Source organism: Bathycoccus prasinos, assembly GCF_002220235.1.
Source record: "Bathycoccus prasinos genomic : Chromosome_10".
In the NCBI taxonomy this organism is placed as follows: domain Eukaryota; kingdom Viridiplantae; phylum Chlorophyta; class Mamiellophyceae; order Mamiellales; family Bathycoccaceae; genus Bathycoccus; species Bathycoccus prasinos.
In genome coordinates this window covers 114618-132181 of record NC_023999.1, presented here as the reverse complement: position 1 = coordinate 132181, position 17564 = coordinate 114618, and the positions used below count along the sequence as shown (strand labels likewise).

Below are 17564 nucleotides of genomic sequence, written 5' to 3'. Positions count from 1 at the left end.
AATGTGTTTGACCTTCTTTTTGCAAAAAAAAAAGGCGTTACGAGTACTCGTTCGGTCGCCCTATTAAATTCTCAGCCGAAGATATTTTTTAGACAGATCGAACGAGAGAGCAGACGAACGAGAGAGATAACGTGACCTGACCTTTCCGTGACCTTTCCGAAAAGACGACAGCACAAAAATCATCATCGTCAGCGCAGCATCCTCTTCTTCGTCGAGCGCACTGTTTTGTGCACACGACGCTTCATCGCGTTTTAACGAAAAAAAGGCGATCTCTAAAGATGACGATCTCGATGACGAATGCGGATCAAAATCGAGACGACAAAGTGTCCAGAGGGAACAACAACATCACCCCGATTAAAATCAGAAAAGTTATTCCAAAAACGGAGGACAGACGAGACAAAACGACTTCTCCGGGGAATCATCATCATCAGCGCTCGGAAGAAGAAGACCAAGAAGACTCATCGCCTCAATCGCGATCGCGTTCGATGACCGAAGATGACGATCAGGTGTTATTAAATTCGAGAGGTCAAAGTCCGAGGAGAAATTTACAGTTCACGACGGCGACGAGCAACAACAGTCGAGAAGGATCGTCCGTGGCGAGTTCGGAGGAGGATTTGCAGGTTGCGAATGGCGAGCGGATTCGAGGAGAATCGTCGTCGTCGGGGAATAAGAACGAAAACGATTCAGACGAGAATCCTGAAGAGAGAACCAACATAATAAACAACGGAGGAGAGAGTAAACAACAAAATCAAGGTATTAAAAGCAACGTCGTGCAACGGATGGGAAGATGTTCGTCCACTTCGTCTATGATAAGTTCGACGGCGAAAACGGACGAGTACGGATTTCAGACCAAGCCGTGCACCGTCGCTCGATTGGACGGGTATTGTTACGGGTTTCCGGTGGACGAGAGGAAAGAGAAGGCGTACTCGAAAGCGAGGAAACAGTTGATGAAACAAAAAGACAGAGCGAGCGAGAGTTACGCGAGGTACTCGAAAGCCAGGAAGGTGTGGAAAGAGGCGAAGAGGACGAGCGGGAGTTCCGGGAGTAGCGTGACCAACGTCACCAACTCGGCTATAAACGAAGCGTTGAATCAGTGCCAACGCGAAGTTGCCAGAAACGGTTTACCGGAGAAAAAGAGAGCGAAAGCGTGGTTGGACGCGTTATCCGTGAAATCGAAGCGGGATAATTGCGAGAAGACGTACGAGGAGTACTCGCAATTGAGCGAAAGAGAACGATTCGATCGCGAACGCGCGAGCGTCAGAGTAGATTTGATCAACGTGTTTCCGGATCATCCGAGATACTCGCTAGGCGCCATCGACTCGATGAAAGAACGCAAAGAAGAAGGAGAAGAAGAAGAAGAAGAAGGAGGAGAAGAAGACCAAAAGATACAGCACGAATTAGTTACTGAATCGTTAGATAGGTTGAGATCGAGTAGCGCGCGCGGCCAATCGTCGATGACGAGTAGCGGGAACGAGTCTTCGAGCGGCGGCGAAATGTATAGCAACTCCGCCAGCCCAAGATTTTCGCAACATCAAAATCACATCCAAGCGATGAACAGTTTTGGAGAGACTTTCGTCGGGTCGCCCCCGCGTTCGCCCCACGGGTTGAGAGGCTTTAAAAAAGAAGACGACGAAGAAGGCGTCTTCGTCTTCGAAGGCGACGCTCTTAAACGAACGACGAGTAGCGAAAGTGATGGCACCTCAAACGATAGGGACGATACCGCTGATACTACTAAAGAGGAACCGCAAAACGCAATCATGCAACTCTTGACGGGTTCTTTCTTTGAGAAATTGAATATGTTCCCGGCGCGAGTATCGAGCATCAAAGAGGAGGAAGGGAGAGAAGGTAAGAAGAAAGCGAACAACAACAACAACGACGACGACGACGAAGATGAAGAAGAAGACGACGAAGATCAATTTAGATTACCGGAAAACTATATGGACTCAACATCATTACAATATTTCGGGAAAATGGAACGTGTTTTGATGGCTTTCAGCGCGCGCTCGCCGAGAGATTTGGAAAAATCACACGTCGTCGCAGCGGCAATGTCTTTGCTCGTTTTCAAAGGCAACGAAGAGAATGCGTTTTGGACGTTAGTGTGCCTCGCTGAAGACGTCAACTTGTTTTTGGACGAAGCAGAAGTGACGACGGAGACGATTGTGTTGGAGGAGCGAACGAGACACAACTCTTCCTTGGAACGCGTGCATACTAATTTGGTCGGGAAGATCTTCACTCGCATAGGCGCTGGATTCTTCCCGCCAAACGTCGTCTTACGAATCTTGGATGCGATCATCCTCTCTCCACCGCCGTTGTCCTCTCGCTTACTTCATCACATCGCGTATGAGTTCTTATTTCATCACGGCGAAAAGTTAAAAGATGAAGAGAGGACTTTAGAAATCGCCACGGAGGCGTTCGACTGCGACGAGTTAATCATCAATGGCATGAAGATGATGAGCGCGACGGAAACGATGAAAAGTAATTTGTCCTTACGGATTCTCGCCAGACAGCGGGTTGAACGCTCGAGCGGTGGCTTTTGCGGTCCAGACAAAGGCTGGTCAGTCTCGTTGGTTTCCGCCAAGAGAATGAAAGATGGCGACGTGTCTTCCAAGAAGAAGAAAATGTTTGTTCCAACCAGCGGTTGGAGCAGCGACGAGGACGAGGCGATCATGAAAGCCACCCGAAGTTGCGATTTCTTCGGACATTTTTCGCCGTTGCGAAATCGCAGGAAGTCGCAAGATGATTTTCTCCGGGAGGAAGAAAAGAAACAGCAATCGCGAAGCGTTCAAGAAGTCGTCAACGAGATCAACGAGTCGGGATCAGAACTTGAACGAAAAAAAAGCGAGGACCCGCTGATGATGACCTTATCGCCGGTGAAAACGATTCCTTCGCAAGACACTCTGAATGAATCTGCGGATATCATGCGGTACAAATTCGTCATTCGAGGCCCGAACGATGTCACGTGTACGATGTACCGTAACCGCGCCGATCTCGTGCGTTTACACGAGATTTTATGCGAGAGGAAAATCACGGCGCAGCTCTCCATGTTGAGACTCCCGAAATCATTCACGAACAAGTTAACCGCTGGAATCACCAAAACCGGTTTCAACGAGTCGCAAGAGTATTTCGTTCGCCTCTCGAAAGCGGGCGTTCCCGGGTTGCAGAAAGTCTTCGAAGAGTTTTTCGAGCTCGACTCGCCGGATTTGAACGAGTATTGCTACGAGTCCGACGATACGCAAGGCAGCTTTGATGATTACTAAAAAAAATTGTATTAAATATAGACGCCGTAGATGAATAGCAAGAATTGTTGTGTAGTACATGATGAAATACCGTCTTCATATCAATAACATAATTTAAAGAATCGATTATTTATTTAGTCGTACACGCACACCCCGTAACTCTCCTCCATGGCCACTCGTAAGGCATAATGTTCCAGCCCGATCAAATGCACGGTATTAACGACCGCATTCTTAAAATACCTGCCCCCACCTTTACTCGAAAATCCGTATAAATCTAATCTCGTGCACAAACCGCTCGCGAGGACGGACATGGCTAATTTAAACCCGCCGGTGCTCGCGTGTTTGGTTTTAATGTTCAACTCGTCGTGGTATTTGGCATAGACGTTCCCAACCATCTCCGAAGCCATCGGTGTCTCCCACAACAACTGTTTACCTCTAAAAGTTAACTTTGAAAATTCCTTCTTATCGCCGAACATCCAATATTTCGCGGCGTCTTTCCACATGTAGTACTTGTTCGCTTTTTGTCCCTCTACGCCGTATTGTTTCTCATCGCGTCTTTGCTTCCAATAATACACGTCGCCTTTCACCCCAATATCCTTCTTATATGCTTTCAAAGGCCCGTTGTACCGAAAAACGGTGTCGTGATTGTCGATTTCCGGACCTCGTCCTTTCCCTAACATGTTATCCGCCACGGCGACGAGCGCGCACGTCCCCAACTCGCCTCGTTTCAAATCCGGAAAAACTAAGGAGCCATCCAACCCGGGCATTTTCTTATCTTTGAAATACTGTTCCGGACCTCGCTTAAAACCCATATCGTCGCCTTCCAGATGTCTTTTCACGCACGTTCTCGTCCACATCGTGCACGCCGAATCCGATTGCCACATCTTGTAATGTTTCAAAACCTCCTCTCGGACGCTCTCTGGAGGCGGCTTGAAATCCGGTTGCCTCGATTTCGCCAACGCTCGGTTTCTGTCCGTTTGAAACGCCTGGTGCCCTTTCAATAACTTCCGAAGTCCTATTCTAGTAGTAATGTTTAAAATGTTGCTACTCTTCGCCTCATCGTCGTCTGAATCCTCCTCCTCGCTCTCCTCCAAGTCGAACGACAATATCCTCCTCTTCTTCATAGTGACCGACAAATCTTCCATCGTTCTCTTCGGCGCGTACCCGCACATTTCCGGCACTGTAACTTTCTTGCATTTCTTGCAATTATCCACCTCCGTTTTCGGTTTCTGCACCGGTTGGTCTAAGTGATAATCCAAATCGCCGTCTAAATCCGAGTGCTCTTCCCCGTCATCTTTCGCCAACGACTCTTCGATTGGCTCCTTGGCCACTTCAGACGGGTCCACGTGTTGTTCTTCGTACGACGTTAAGCCAACGTCCGGGGCGTCGTCGTCCACCGAGGACATTTGATTCGCATCATCCGCAACGTTTAATGATAAAGAAGAAGAAGAAGATGAGGAAAACGACCCAGCTTTCCCGAAAATCAAGCTCAGAATGAAAAGAATGCCGAAAGTAATCGAGAGAAAAATCTTCGGCGACGTCGGTTCGTCCTCTTTAGATGATACCTTCGTCGCCCTCTTCTTAGTCTCGTTATAACTGTTGTTGTTGTTGTTGTTGCGAGTATTCGACATCGTTATTTTCTTCTTCTTAAAAGCTCCTTAATAAAAAAAAGTGATGATGATGATGATGAGAGAGAGAGATTTTACTTTCGCGAGTAAAATCTTCTTCTTTTTTTGTGTTTTTTGAAGAAAAAAAAAGGGCAGCCAGTCCTCCTCAAAACTTCATTTTTTTTTTAAAGCAACAACAGAGACAACAACAACAACGAAAACATCATCAGACGGCTCTAATTAGTACTCTTGTTAAAAGTAGTAGTAGTAGTACATTGGGAAAAGACTCGGAGAAGAAGAAGAAGAGCAAAATAGGAAAGACGACGACGAGGAGTACGCGCTACTTTTCATAAACAATACCAATGGGTCCGTCGTTCGTCCCGATCAACCCGAAACCGTTCTTACAATCGTTAACCGGGAAAAAAGTCCTCGTGAAGTTAAAATGGTCCGGCATGGCGTATAAAGGTTTTTTAGTCTCCACGGACGCGTACATGAACGTGCAACTCGCAAACACGATGGAAATAATCGACGGAGAGGAAACCGGGAATTTGGGGGAGGTTTTGATAAGGTGTAACAACGTCTTGTGGATTAGCGGGGTTGATGAAGACGAGGAAGAGGAGGAAAAGGAGAAGAAGAAATGATGATCGTCCAGTGAAGAGGACTGATGACGATACTTACCGTAGCTTCTTTGTTGTAAGATTTTTATATTACCACCTTCTTAGTATATTATATTTCTTCTATGCGTACGTGCGCGCTCTCTCGTCGTGTTTTCTCTTTCTTTTTCTTCTTCTTCTTCTCATCGTCATTGTCCATTAAAGGCGCCGGCCGGTAAGACGCCGTCGTCGAATTTGCAGTTGCTGAAATCCATCTCCGGATGGCTCTCCATGAACTTTTTCATCAAACCCATCTTGCTTTCTTGGTCGCTGGTTGGTTTCCCGGCGGCTTTTTGCCGTTGGTCGTACATCATTTTTTCCACGGTCGATCGCGTTTCGCCGTCTAAATCGGCCAAGTTGGAGTTTTCCGGGACAACTTTCTTCGTGTCTATTCTCGGGTCGCCTTTTATTACGTTTTCCCACCAACTCATTTGGTTGGATTTCGTGAGCGTTAATCGGACTTCGCGATTGTCCTCCAACGTCCAAAACGAATCGTCCGGTTTAATACTTTCGCATAATTTGGACTTTTCCGGAATCCTTAACGCGGGTTCGGATTTTAAACCAAACTTAAACGTCGTCGCGGTAAACTCGCAGACGATATCTTTCGCTCGCGTGCCAACCGGTACCGGCAAACGCACGTCCACCTCTTGCAACGTTTGCGACCACACGTAATGTTCGGCTTCGCCGCCGTTCAACGGAGACGGGTGCACCGTCCCTGGTTGCAACGCGTGAGGATCCTCTTCTTCCTTTTCCACTTTCTCTGTATTCTCTCGAGCGACTTTTTGTTGCTCGTCTTTCTCTTCCTCTTCGTCGTTACAAATCACTTCGTTCCCGTCCTCGTCCAACTCGACGATTTTCTTCTTCGCCTCTTCCATCTTCTGCACCATCAGCGCCTCTCTCACGCGTTCTTTCCTCTCCCTCTCCTCTTCCGCAATTTTTTCTCTCATCTCCTCTTCTCTCTCTTTCTTCTTTACCATTTCTTTGTGTTTGCGTTTTTCCGTTTCCTCCTTTTCGCGTTCGAAAGTAGTCTTTGATTTTTCCACCTCTTCTCGTTGTTTCTCCAACGCTTTCAGGACGGATGTTTTCCCTCTGTTTTTTTCCTCTTCGTTAGTAAAACTCGAACGAGAAAAGAAATCCGTTTTCCTTCTCAAAAACCCGAAATATGCTTCGTGCATGATATCGATCGCGTTTATTCCGTGAACGTGTTCGTTCGACGCGATCGAGCTGCACTGCGAAGCGACGTTCATGAAGAACGCGTCGAATTGCGCTTCCATTTCTGTCGGGATGAGGAAATGATGACTTTTGCTCATCCTTTTTATGTTTGTTTAATGTATGTGTGTTTCTTCTCACTTTTTCTCTCTCTTTTTATAAACTCTCTCTTATATACTGATTCGTATCGCGTATTCTCTCTCTCTCTCTCTCTCTCTCTCGTTCTCAGAATGAAGTGTTGTTGTTATGGTTGTACCGCTGCTCGTTTTACCACCGAGTTCTTCTTCTTCTTATAAATCTCTCTTATATAAAGTGTTGTGTTGACTCTTTCGTGAGAAATGTTTCTTCTTTCTTCTTTCTTCTTCTTTCTCTTGAAAATGTACGTTTTAGGGTTTTAAAAAAACCCTAAACTTTTACCGTTGTTTTCTTTCCCCTCCTCTTTCTTTTACACACACAACACATTTTACAGTGAGCTTCTTCTTCTTCTTCTTCTTCTTCTAAAGAGTGAGAGAGAAGAACAACTCTCTAATAAGAAGAACGAATAACAACAACAACAGCGGCATTTCAGCAAAAGAGACTTTACGGAGCGAGAGAGAAGCAGAGAGATTTAATAATAATAAGTATATTATTACTTCGTGAAAAAACATTCGAGAAAGGATAAAAACGTAATACGAGGGGAATTTTTGAAAATCGAACGCTGAAAGAAGAGATACAAAAAATGAATGCGCTCAACGAACAACAACGCGCGACGAGAGCCGCGGATGTGGTGGAAACTTCGTTGAAACGGTTTTCCGAGAGCGTCCAACGCATCCTTAATCTCTCTTCTTCTTCTTCGAAAGGAAGAGATGAAGATGTAGAAGACGTGATACACGCGTTGTCGCAGTTGGAAATGCACCTCAAATCTGCTGAAAGCAACAAAATTTTCTGGACGGAAGAGCTAGGCAAAACGTTGTACGAGTCGGTGGCGTCTTTCCTCGTCACGACGACGGGGAATGAGAACGAGACGATAAACCGTCACCACGCTCGAGCGATGCGCGTGACTTCTTTAGCGATTCAATCGAGCAAAGATAAGGAGATTTTCAAGGAGTGCTTGAACGGCGGGTCGGAGACGGCGAAGAAACTGTTCGTAAACGCGTGTTTGAAAAAATTGTCCGGCGGCGTTGAAGGCGGCGGAGACGAGAAGGACGACGAAGAGAAGAGCGCCATCGACGCTTTAGTGTCGTTGTGCTGCGACGCCAAAGCGATTACGAAAACGTTTTTGGTGACCAAATTGAACGTGGATGTGAAAACGAGTTCAGTGAAAGCTCGCGTGAACGCGTGTAAAGTTATCCAAGAGATTTGCGAGAAGAGTTCGCTCAGTTGGGATTGTACCAACGCGGTGAAGAAATTGAAGCAGTTATTGTTGTTGTCGGACGACGATGCAGAACCAATGGTGAAAGATGCGAGCTTACGCGCGTGCGTGGCATTGCGGAATTCCAGAGTAGACGATTTCACGGAAAGGCAAGGGATTGAGCGCGCTTTATTGGAAACGAACGGGATGAGTCCTAAGACGAGGAAAGCGTTGGAGCGAGCGTTTGAGGGTGGAGGATATGTGACGACGACGACTACTAATACGAGACCTGGCGAAGATCGATTGTTAGAGATGCGCAGTCCGATCAATCCGAACGAAACGACGCCGGCGAGACGATTAAGGAAGCAATCCGAACGGTTGCAAAAGTTTCAATCCGACGACGCGTTGCCAAAGGAGGCGTTTTTAACGCAGTCGACGTCCAAGTCCAAACAAAAGCAACAAGCTGAAGAACACGCATTAAGCTCTTTAGAGTGCACGCAACACGTCTTGGAAACGATCGCCGAGGAGTTGCATCAATCTTCCTCGGAATGGGAAAAGAGAGTTCTCGGGTGTAAAAAAATCGTCAAATTATGCACCTTGCAAAACAACAAGTTCCGACAGTTTTGTAAAGACGCTTCGATTGTGATAAAGAAACAAAACGGGTCGATCAAAAAGTTTGGCGAAACAAACGCCGTTTTACTCATCCTCGATAAGTTATCGTATGCGGTGCACGACAAGCGCTCGTCGGTCGCGCGCGCGGGATGTCAAGCGGTTTTGTGCATGGCGCAACGCCTGAAAGGCGATTTGAGCGACGAGTTTCTCGATATTCTTTTACCTTCGCTTTTCAAAGCGATCATAGTCTCGGTGGGCGTGATAAGTGATAACGGCGACGCGTGCGTCTCGGAAATTGTTCGGAACTGTTTCGGCGGTAGCAGTTTGGACGATGAAGGTCCAAAGGTGCACCTGGCGCGCGTGTTTGCGGAAGAAATCGTCTCGCCGAAAGTATCGAAAATTGCAAAGTTGAGAGCGAAATGTGCGTTGTACCTCTCCGAATGCTTCGAAGTTGGCTTGGTTGGATCCTCGCACTTGCCAAAACCTGTTGCGGATATCGCAAGCGTCGCTATTGAGAAAGCGCTGGAAGACGCCGACGCGACTGTTCGCGGTAACGCCAAGTTGGCGTACGAAAAGTTTCATCGAGTCGTGGATGAATCGTATTTCGATGCGTTTACGCAACAGTTAGACCCTGAAATTAAAAGACGTTTAGCGTTAGTATCATCTTCGGAGAAGAAGAATAAGAAGAATAAGAAGACGATTATGGCTGGTTCGGATGAGAAGAGTAATGAAATGTCTTTGCAAGACGCCATGCGAGAACGGAAACGAAAGTTACAACAAGAAAAAGAACAACAAAAGGACAACAACAACTCGAAAGGTGAATTGACGGAAGTCATCGAGCTCAACGCGATTTTGGCGGCACAGAATAACATGAAGGCGTACAACGATAGAATCGGGCAACCGGTGGACGATGACTTTACGATTGACTTGCCGCCGCGAATGTTATCGATTCAAACGCCCATGTCGATTAAGCCGGCGTTGAAGAAACACACGGCACTCGTCGAGGAAGCGAGCAAGAGAGCGACGACGACAGCAACAGCAACGATATCGACGAGAATGGCGGCGATTAAAGAGAGTGAGTTTGATGTCGACGTCGACGCGGAAGAAGGCTTTCGCGATAACAACAACAACAACAACAACAAAGACGACGACGATAGCATCGACTCCTCTCTCCCTCCGAGAGAACGATTAGGTCGCTCGCTCGCTCAAACGGAAGTTGCAGACTCGCCACCAGCTCGCGCAAAAGCTGCCGAACGTCTCCGAGATGCTTTAGAAGATATGGAGCAACTCCTCTCGAAGAATACCGACGACGACGACGACAAAGAGGGCGTCGAAGCGATATCGGCAGACTTCGTACTCCGAGCGGCGACGACATTAGCGCGATTTTGCGCGGACGATGTGACGGAGTCTCGATGTTTTGTGCCCGCCTTGGAAGCTATCGTCGCGTTAACCAACGTATCTTCGCTACGCATTAAAATTGCCTCTTCCTCCTCGGCCATGGAGGCGTCGAACAACTCGTTCATGAAAGAGTTCAAATTCGCTTTCGCGGAATCGACGAAAATTTTAGCCGGACCTCTTTTCGGGCGATTAGCCGGGCAAAATCCAAACGCGCGAACGTCCGCGCAAGAAGCACTCATTTCTTTAGCGCGCAACGTCGATCTAGAAACCGGCTTACTTCCTTCGCTACGCAGAGCATTCGTGTCCATCGAAGCGACTGAGTCAGACGTGGAGAAGTGCGACCGCGCTCGAACCGGTGTCGCGCAGTTTTCCGGATACGCGTTGAGTACGAAGAACTTGTCCAAGAAGAAGATTGCGCATCTCGCGGAAGGCTCGGACGAGTTGAAGAACTGGGCGAATACGCTGGCGAAGTGTGCGAGTCGATGCGTTTCGGTGTCTTCTAAATCGAATTTGTACGACGCGTGCGTGGACGCGTTGAGAGTCGTATGTTTTGAAATCGATCAAGAAACGGTCGAGAAAATCGTCGCGAATTACGAAGCTATCAAAGCGGACGTGCTTTTGAAGAAATCGAACGCGGATGTTTTGGAAAGATCATCGAAGAAGAAGAACAAGAAGACAAAAAAAGCGTCCTCGACGACGCCGGAAAATATCGACGGCAAGCCTGTCGACGGCGGCGAGGAAGAAAACGATGCCTCGACTTCGCTCGCAGGAAGAACACCGGGTGCGTGCTTGGACAAATCAACCGGTCGCAGCAGAAAGAGCTTTGGCACGCGAAAGACACCAGTCAGTACCATAAATACGGACAACAGCATACCAATGACCATATCTCCGTCACCAATTTTGGGAGGCGGTGATGCCTCGACGAGGATGAACGTGAACGACAACAACAACAACAACAACAACGAAGCCTCGTTTGGTTTAGACGTTTCGCAAATGAACAACTTAATGCCGCCGACGACGGTGAAAAAGAACTTATTGCTGACGAAAATGAGCGGTCAACACTCGTCCGTAGTCAAATCCGCTGCTCCGACGCCTGGTCCCGTTTCTGCGCGCACAACACCTAACGCTGCTCCGACGATTGCTCGAGTAACGGGGAAGCCGCAAACGCAATCGCTCGGCGTTGGCGCACGCGTGATGCGCGCGTTGGACTGCTTAAAAAAAGAAGAGGATGTGAGCACCATCGACGATCGTCGAGACGTGTTGCGCTCTCTCCTTGAAATGGTCCAATTGGAATATTCGGCGTTCAAACCTTTCGTCACTTTACTCGCGCCGACGTTGGTCAAAGTCGCCGAGACAGATCTCGACGGCGTCTGCCGATTCTACGCCCGACGCGTCTTGTTCCGAGCATTTGAAAGAGCAACCGACGGCGACGACAAAATCGAAAACGAGGAATCCGGAATCGTCGATGCCGTCACCTCTCTCGTCCCTATTTTTGTCGATCAAACGACCCAAACGAGTTTGCGCTGTTTGAAACTCCTCCTTGAAAAAGTTACGAGAAAGGAAAGCGTAGAAAAAATACTCGATTTAGTCGGCAGCTACGTCTACGAAAAGGCCGGCGTCTCTTCCTCTCCACCATCACCGAACGCGAAGAAAGAAGCGTGCGAATGCGTCGCCATCGCGCTGAGTAAACTCTGCGACGAGAACGAAGAAGATAAACAAATCCTCCTCTTCTTGAACGCTTTGCTCGAGCGAGACTTGTACTCGCTCAACGTCTTCGGCGACGAGGAAAAGAAAGTCATCGCGAGCATCGCCAAAGCTTTGATGAAACAAAAGAATTTTAAAGAAAAAGTTAAAGAAGAAGAGCAGCGCGGAGGCGCTCTGAATCGACCGTTTAAGCAGTTTCAAAGCCTCGTCGTTCATTAAAGGAGCGCTTATAAAAATACGAATAGTCAATTTTGAGTAAAAAGTCCAACATTTTACGTTTTACGAGATCTCGTCATTAAAACACAAACACAAAACACATTAAAAGATGGGCGGCGAGAACACCAACAACGCGCCTCGAACGCTGAAAGACATAAAAGACGCCGAGGAAAACGAAGAAGGCAATCAAGAGGACAAACCGCAGGAGTGGTACGCGGGAGGCGCGTCGTCCGGGCAAAACGTCATCGATCCTTCCAAACATCAATCACAGAAAGAACATCCAGAAAACGGCGACGGCGAGGAGTTCACGAACGACAGTCGATACGGAAACATGTTTCGAGAGGCGTTGAGACACGGGGCGAGACATCGACAGGACGATACCGATGAAGATACGACGACGACCAGAAGCCAAAGGGAAGTCTTTTTCAGCGGAAGAGGGAGGAAGATGACCGAGGAGGAAAAGGAAGAAGAAGACGACGCGTTGGACGGCGACTTGAAAGAAGAAGAAGACAAAGAAGAGGAAAAAGAAGAGATGCGGATTGAACGCGTGGTTACGTTTTACGACAACGGGTTCACGGTGGACGACGGACCGTTGCGGGATCCATCGGAAAATCAAGAGTTTATCGAAATGATTGGTCGAGGGATGTGTCCACCGGAATTGATGCACCCCGGAGCCTCGGCGAGGAATCCGGTGAAGATTGATTTGAAACGAGAGAGAAGGGATTGGACGCCGCCGAAAGGCGTGAAGGCGTTTAGCGGGAGCGGGAATAAGTTGGAAGGAGCAGAGGGAGAAGGAAACGACGAGGGTGTTGGTGGTGGCGGAGATGGAGGAGGAAAAGCGCTCGAAGAAATGAAACCGTGGTCGGTGGACGAGAAAGAACCGACGACGTCGATTCAAATTCGTTTACGCGACGGGTCTCGCCTCGTCGCCAAGTTCAATCTCTCGCACACCGTCGCGCACATTCGAGACTTTATTCGACAGGCGAATGGAGAAGCGTCTGCGACGAGGCCGTTACAACTGAGCGGGTTCCCCCCGGAAAAGTTGGACGACGATTCCAGAACGATCGGGAACGGGTTGAAAGGGTGCGTCGTGCAACAAAAGTAATAATTCGAAGAAAAGCTGTTGTAAAATTAAAGAGAAATATCTGCGTGAGAAATATCTTTCCATTTTGGATCGAAAATCATCCAAAATTACATCATCATTTAAAAGCACGCACGATTAAAAGACGGCGTAAACGACGACGATGATCGTCAAAACCATTTCATCGAGCGCGATCAGGAACGCTGAGACTGTTCTTTTCCGCAACGGTAAAGGTAACTTCGCAAAGAAGCGTTATTATCATCAGCAACAACACACCCAAAGAAATCATCATCATCACGAGACACATTTTACCTTCCCCCGTACAAATACGAGACACAAAAGAACGAAAGCCTCTTCCGATGATGCAGAGGTGACAGAGAGTGAAGATACGAAGGAAGAAAAAACATTCACGGAAACCTTCGAATCGTTCTTCGCAGAAAAGGAAGAATCCATCTCAGAAAAAGAAAAACGGTTGAACGATGAACGAAAGAAAGAGCTGGAGATGAAGCAAAGAGTGTACGATCGAGACGGAACGTACGTCTCCGAAGAAGGGTCAGATTTTTTCAAAGATCCAGAACAGATAAAAGCGGTGGGCATTTTTTGCGCGTTCTTGGCGTCGTTTTTAAGTTTAGGGAACATCGGCGCGGCGTTCTTGTTACCGATAATATACGGGAAGCCGTTGCAGTCGTGCATAGGAGGAATAGTGTTTGGGTTACCGTGTCCTGGTATTGACTTTTAAAACTTTTAGCGCGCTCGCTGCTGTTGTATTTATATATTCACGGATTGATATATTCGCTTATTCTTTTTATTACCACTTTTTATTTGTTTTACTTTCTCTCTTATTCCATTATGAGCTCACAAGCGCGCGATGCCGTCTTTCAAACTCGGATCCGCTCGTTTTTGCTTCACCAACTCTAAGCCAAACTCCGTGGCTTTTGGCGTGTTGCCTAAATACAAACCAACGTACTCTTGAACCTCTCCCGCGCTCGCCAAGGAGAGCAAGAAATCCACTAGAGTTAAATCTTCGGATCCGTTCAACGTTTTCATCGCGCGTTTGCACCATTGTTGCAACGCGCGCTTGTTCTTTGGCGCCGGAGGCGCACCCCAAGAGTCGCCGTCGATTTGGTTCATATTATCCGCGATAGAGTTGTTGTGGCTTCCTGGGTTGGATCGCGGCGCGGAGCCGGCGCTATCGGGACGATCGAAATCGGATTGCACTTTGCGTTGCGAACCTTGCATCTGTCGCGGCATCATCATCGTCGGTCGCTTCGGCGGCGGCGGTTGTTGCTGTTGAGGCGGTGGAGGGTTACTACTACTTGCTAATTTTCCAGTCGCCCACGCAGTGCCGATGGCGTTTTGCGGCATACCCAACAGTTCTTCGTTCTTCGCAGCCATTTCACGTTGGCGCCGTTCCTCTTCTTCTCGTTGAATCTCCGCTAACGACTTTTGACCATCGTTACCGCCGACAGTACTACCACCACTACCTTGCCATCCACCCTTCATGTTTGCCATTCTCTCGTTCGCTTCGCGTTGCAAAATCTCTTGCCTTTTCCTCGCTTGCGCTTGCTCTTGCGCCATGACTGCCGCCAAGGAACCCGACGCCGGTTTCGCCGGTTGTGCTCGAGCGTTTTGCGGCGCGCCGGTACCCCACGGCGTTCCCAGAAGACCACCTTGGCCTCCTGCGGGCATATCAGGCGCATTCGCTCTGCGTTGTCTCTCTAACTCGGCTTCTTCTCTTTGAATGTCCGCTAAACTTCGTCCTTCATTGACAACGGCAGCTGGTTTTGCTCCGCCCCAAGCTGGCTTCTGTTGCGCTTGTTGCTGCTGCTGTTGCTGCTGTTGCTGTTTTTGCTGTCTTTCCATTTCTAAACGTTTTTGTTCTTGCTCTTGTTTTTGTCTATTTATGCGGGCATTTTCTTCGCTTTGTTTCTCTAAAACGAGCATCGCCCGCTGTCGATCTTCCATCTCTTGTAACGACATGCCCATACCTTTGCTTTGACCTTGTTGTTGTTGATGATGCCCTTGTGGTAAACCACCGGCACTACCCATTATACTTCCTAATAAACCACCTCCAGTAGCTGGTGATGGTGATGGAGCGACGTTCGGCTTCGGCGCAACCACACCGGCGCGCGGTTGCGGCATGCCCTTCTTGACTGCGGCAACGCCGCCTTCGATATCAGCGAGCGACTTTGTCGGCCCGGACGGCGCGGCTGGGTGACCAGACGGCACCGCTGCACCCATAATGTTACTAAGCAGCCCGCCGCCGCCGCTGCCACCACCTCCGGTAGGCTGTCGCTGCTGCTGCTGCTGTTGTTGTTGTTGCTGAACTGGCGCGGGAATCGCTCGAACTCCTCCGTTCATGGCGTTCAAGACTTGATCGTACCGCCATCCCATTTTTAACAGCGCCTGAAGAGGAACGTACTTGAAGTTTATTGGTGCATCAGACGGTCTCAACGGTAAATCCATCGGGAAGAAGCCGCCTTGGTGCCACTCTGTGATCTCATCTCGCGTAAATGGTCCTTGCGGCGCGCCCGCGGGATCCAAGTACATCCAGTTCGTCGGTATAGACACCGGCGCCGCCGGTTGTTGCTGCCGCTGTTGCTGCTGCATCATTTGATGTTGCTGCGCAACATTCGGTGCGTTCAAATCTCCGAAAAAGCCACCGCCGGAAGACACGTTTGGAGAATCCTCTTCGATGACAAATCTCGATTGTTGTCTCGGTTGATTCTTCGCCGCTTCTTGTTCCATTAATTCCGCTTTAATATCTTGCGTAAACGCGTCCTCAGTAATTAAACCATTGATATCAGCTTCGGTGAGCTCAATCTTTTCGCTTTCAGGGACGACTCTCGCCTCTGACCTCGTCGTGCCCGAGGCGATTTCCTCGCGCATCTGGCGCATCTCCTCCTCCGTCAACGCCGGCATGGCACCGCCCAAAAATGAATCTCCAACCTCCGTTCGGTCTTTTAATTGGTTCCCATCCAAAGCCCACTCGGGCACACCGTCGTATTCATCTCTCCTGCCGCCTCTATTTTGTGTAGAGTACGATCCTTTCCCGTCGCCAACTTCGTATCGATCTTTCTTTTTTCGTCCCAAAGCGTCTTCGCCGTCTTTCCACGCCGGACCTTTCAGTTGCCCTGCTGGCGCCCCCGGATTTGTCTTCACCCTGTTTGCGAACATGGTCAAATCCCACAACATATCTCCAGGTTTCACCGATCTCAACGGCACGGTGTCTTTATCCACCTCCGCCGGCAATTCGCAGGCGTTCGCCGCTTCCAAATCTCTCAAAATTTTAACCAGTTCCATCGCCCCGTACACGTGTTCAATGTTCTCGCGATCCGGATTCGACTCTCTTTCGTCTTTAAACAACTTCTCAAACTCTGTCGCGTGTTCCGCGATGCTCTTCTCAAATTCCTCCGAGATGCAACTTTTCTTCTCTTCGATTTCGAGCTCGGCTTCGTTAAACCCGGGCGCGTACGGTTGCGCCATGTTCACTTCGTACCCGCCACCAGGGCCGCCTAAAACGTTCCCGTGACCTTTTCCTTGACCTCGACCTCTTCCAATAGAAAACCCAGATCTGTTTTGGTTCGGTCTCGACGGTCCATCTTTACGGTTTCGGTTATAAAAATCGTTTCCTCCTTCTCTCTTCTCGTACCCTCGCGGTGGTCTCAAACCAGGGATGGAATTCCTCTCGCCTCCTCCCCCTCGGTCTTCTGAAATTCTCCCGCCTCTTAACCCCCCCATACCACCACCACTTCCTCTCGGTTCTGCATACTCTCTCCTCTTGTGGTCCACGGATGCGCGTCTGTTTGTCACCGTTTGAAAGTCTCGATCGTCTTCTTCTTTCCACTTATGCGTCGATTCTTCTTTCCCGGGTGGTTTCGGTTTCCCTCCTTTTTCTCCTTTTTCACCTTGCGTTTGCCACCCCGCGTTGTTGTTTGATGCCGTTTCCGGTCTCAAGGAGAGATTCTCGAGCGCATCTTTCGCCGCAGCGGTGGTGGTCGTTTCTTCTCCTTCTGAAGGGACCGTCATGAATACTTATGTATACGGAAAAGAATGCGTTTCTGATGTGATCGGAATTCTAACAAGATCTGCGCTCTTCTTCTCAATTGCTCTTTTCTTCTATTGCAATAAAAAACAAATAAAAACGCGACTTAGAGAAAACGCTCCTTTCCTCGAACAGGCTCGATGTTCAGATGAAATCTCTCTCTCCTTTTCGCTCGTCTTATTTCTTTCTTCTAGCTGCTCCTCTCCGGTCGTCGCTCTTTGTCGTCGTTCGCAGAGAAGCTCTCTTTTTATGACAAAATTTCTTTCACAGAGAGAGAGAGAGAGAGAGAGAAAAAGCACCCCTGTACAAGGTTTAGGGTATAAGAGAAAAAAAGAAGGGGAAAAAAACGTACCTTTTCAACACTTTGTTTTGGGGCGAAAGAGAATACGAATATAACACACGACGATAAATGATCATCAACGGTATTGCCAGAGCGAACAAAACGTGTTGTCGGAGGTGTTTTTCTCGTCGAG

The 17564-nt window shown here is 48.5% G+C and overlaps 8 protein-coding genes across 8 annotated transcripts; 5 read left to right on the top strand and 3 right to left on the bottom strand.

The window, feature by feature from the left end:
* Nucleotides 1-278: 278 nt before the first annotated feature.
* On the top strand, nucleotides 279-3257 carry Bathy10g00730 (unknown protein; the record flags this gene model as incomplete). Its single annotated transcript, XM_007510780.1, has 1 exon — nucleotides 279-3257. The coding sequence occupies one exon, from the start codon at nucleotides 279-281 to the stop codon at nucleotides 3255-3257; it is 2979 nt and encodes a 992-aa protein (XP_007510842.1).
* A 113-nt stretch (nucleotides 3258-3370) lies between these two features.
* Nucleotides 3371-4867, bottom strand: Bathy10g00720 (unknown protein; the record flags this gene model as incomplete). The annotated part of the gene is made up of 1 exon (XM_007510401.1): nucleotides 3371-4867. The coding sequence occupies one exon, from the start codon at nucleotides 4865-4867 to the stop codon at nucleotides 3371-3373; it is 1497 nt and encodes a 498-aa protein (XP_007510463.1).
* Nucleotides 4868-5205: 338 nt separating this feature from the next.
* Bathy10g00710 (predicted protein) lies at nucleotides 5206-5484 on the top strand (the record flags this gene model as incomplete). The annotated part of the gene is made up of 1 exon (XM_007510794.1): nucleotides 5206-5484. One exon carries the CDS (start codon nucleotides 5206-5208, stop codon nucleotides 5482-5484), a length of 279 nt encoding a protein of 92 aa, XP_007510856.1.
* Nucleotides 5485-5645: 161 nt separating this feature from the next.
* Bathy10g00700 (hypothetical protein) lies at nucleotides 5646-6806 on the bottom strand (the record flags this gene model as incomplete). The annotated part of the gene is made up of 1 exon (XM_007510792.1): nucleotides 5646-6806. One exon carries the CDS (start codon nucleotides 6804-6806, stop codon nucleotides 5646-5648), a length of 1161 nt encoding a protein of 386 aa, XP_007510854.1.
* A 617-nt stretch (nucleotides 6807-7423) lies between these two features.
* Nucleotides 7424-11968, top strand: Bathy10g00690 (unknown protein; the record flags this gene model as incomplete). The annotated part of the gene is made up of 1 exon (XM_007510770.1): nucleotides 7424-11968. One exon carries the CDS (start codon nucleotides 7424-7426, stop codon nucleotides 11966-11968), a length of 4545 nt encoding a protein of 1514 aa, XP_007510832.1.
* A 106-nt stretch (nucleotides 11969-12074) lies between these two features.
* Bathy10g00680 (predicted protein) lies at nucleotides 12075-13070 on the top strand (the record flags this gene model as incomplete). Its single annotated transcript, XM_007510475.1, has 1 exon — nucleotides 12075-13070. One exon carries the CDS (start codon nucleotides 12075-12077, stop codon nucleotides 13068-13070), a length of 996 nt encoding a protein of 331 aa, XP_007510537.1.
* Nucleotides 13071-13209: 139 nt separating this feature from the next.
* Nucleotides 13210-13785, top strand: Bathy10g00670 (predicted protein; the record flags this gene model as incomplete). Its single annotated transcript, XM_007510766.1, has 1 exon — nucleotides 13210-13785. The coding sequence occupies one exon, from the start codon at nucleotides 13210-13212 to the stop codon at nucleotides 13783-13785; it is 576 nt and encodes a 191-aa protein (XP_007510828.1).
* A 116-nt stretch (nucleotides 13786-13901) lies between these two features.
* On the bottom strand, nucleotides 13902-17075 carry Bathy10g00660 (predicted protein; the record flags this gene model as incomplete). The annotated part of the gene is made up of 1 exon (XM_007510463.1): nucleotides 13902-17075. The coding sequence occupies one exon, from the start codon at nucleotides 17073-17075 to the stop codon at nucleotides 13902-13904; it is 3174 nt and encodes a 1057-aa protein (XP_007510525.1).
* Between the last annotated feature and the right edge of the window lie 489 nt (nucleotides 17076-17564).